The 1,188-nt window shown below is 76.3% G+C and overlaps 2 protein-coding genes across 2 annotated transcripts in view; one reads left to right on the plus strand and one right to left on the minus strand.

The window, feature by feature from the left end:
* The window catches only part of SDCCAG8 (serologically defined colon cancer antigen 8), a 111,152-nt gene extending 110,944 nt beyond the window's left edge, over positions 1-208 (minus strand). The window contains exon 1 of the mRNA XM_010562599.1: positions 127-208. Within this exon, the coding sequence (XP_010560901.1) occupies positions 127-193 (67 nt within the window). The 5' untranslated portion in view covers positions 194-208. The remainder of the gene's footprint in view (positions 1-126) is intronic.
* An 807-nt stretch (positions 209-1,015) lies between these two features.
* The window catches only part of CEP170 (centrosomal protein 170kDa), a 104,619-nt gene continuing 104,446 nt past the window's right edge, over positions 1,016-1,188 (plus strand). The window contains exon 1 of the mRNA XM_010562600.1: positions 1,016-1,080. The gene's annotated coding sequence lies outside the window, so the exon portion shown is untranslated. The remainder of the gene's footprint in view (positions 1,081-1,188) is intronic.

Below are 1,188 nucleotides of genomic sequence, written 5' to 3' on the forward strand. Positions count from 1 at the left end.
CACCGCCCCGACAGCCCACACGGGCCCGCCGGCGCTCAGCGGGCTACGGCGGAGCCCCCCGTCAGAACCGGGCAGCGGCTGAAGCGAGAGCGGCCGGCGGGAGAAGCCGCGGCGGTGCCCGCTCACCTCGGAGGCGCCTCTGGTACCGCTCCAGGGACTCTGCCAGGGCGGGCTCCCCGCGGGGCGCCCGCATGGGGACGCCGCCGGCTCCCGGGGAAGCAGCAGCCGCCGCCGCCCCGCCCCGCCGGCGGGTAACAGTAGTAGTTCCACCCGCTCCGCCTTCCCGCGCTCCGCAACCGCCGCCGGCTCCCGGAAGAACCACAACTCCCACAGTGCGTGCGGGGACCCCCTCCGGCTCCTCGGCGTCGGCCGTTGCTACCCGCCAGCGGCCCCGCCCCGCCACCGCTGAGCGTGGCAACGCTCGGGAGCCGCCACGCCTCCCAGCTCCGCGCCCTGCGGGAACGCCGCCCACAAAACTACAAGTCCCAGCATGCGCCGCGCCGCGCTGAGCTGAGCTGAGCCCCCCTCGGGAGGCGGAGTCCCCGCCGGCCGCCCCTCGCCCACGGCCGGCAGCGGGAGGAGGAGGAGGGCGGCCGCCTCTTTCCCCTTTGTTGTGGATTGCGGCTGCGTTCGCGCCTGCGCCCTCGGGTCCGCGGCGGCGGGGTGTAGCGCAGGTCCAGTCGCGGCCGAGGGGGATACGAGTGGGAAGCGGTGTTTACCTCCCGCCACCGCCCGCTCCGGCGCCTGCGCAGCGGGCGCCCGGAGCGGGGAAAGCTATTGTCTGAAGCTGGCGCAGGCGCGGCGGGGCCCCTCCGCCGCTCTGCCCTTGGCGCCGGCGCACTGGGCTCCCCCGCCCCCCCCCATTGTGTGAGCTCGGGCGGCGCCTGCGCAGTGCCGTGCCCTGCTCTGCCCGTTAGCCGCTATGTGCAGGGAATAAGGTTGGAGCCGTTGCCACAGGGACACCGACCGGAGCGCCCCGCCCCCGCCCCGCGGGGATGCCGGCTCAGTGAGCACCGGCGGCAGCGGCACCGGCACCACTAGGGACGGCCCCTCCCCGGCGCGGCGAACCTCCTCGAAGGGGTGAGTGAGGATGCTGCCGCCCTGGCCGCGGGTCGGGCAGAGGGCTCGGGGTCGCGCCGCTTGTCCGCCCCGCCGTCCGCCCGGTGCCTATTGTGTCGGGCGGCCCTC

This window comes from Haliaeetus leucocephalus, unplaced genomic scaffold, assembly GCF_000737465.1.
Source record: "Haliaeetus leucocephalus isolate CR32 unplaced genomic scaffold, Haliaeetus_leucocephalus-4.0 Scaffold162, whole genome shotgun sequence".
NCBI classification, from domain to species: domain Eukaryota; kingdom Metazoa; phylum Chordata; class Aves; order Accipitriformes; family Accipitridae; genus Haliaeetus; species Haliaeetus leucocephalus.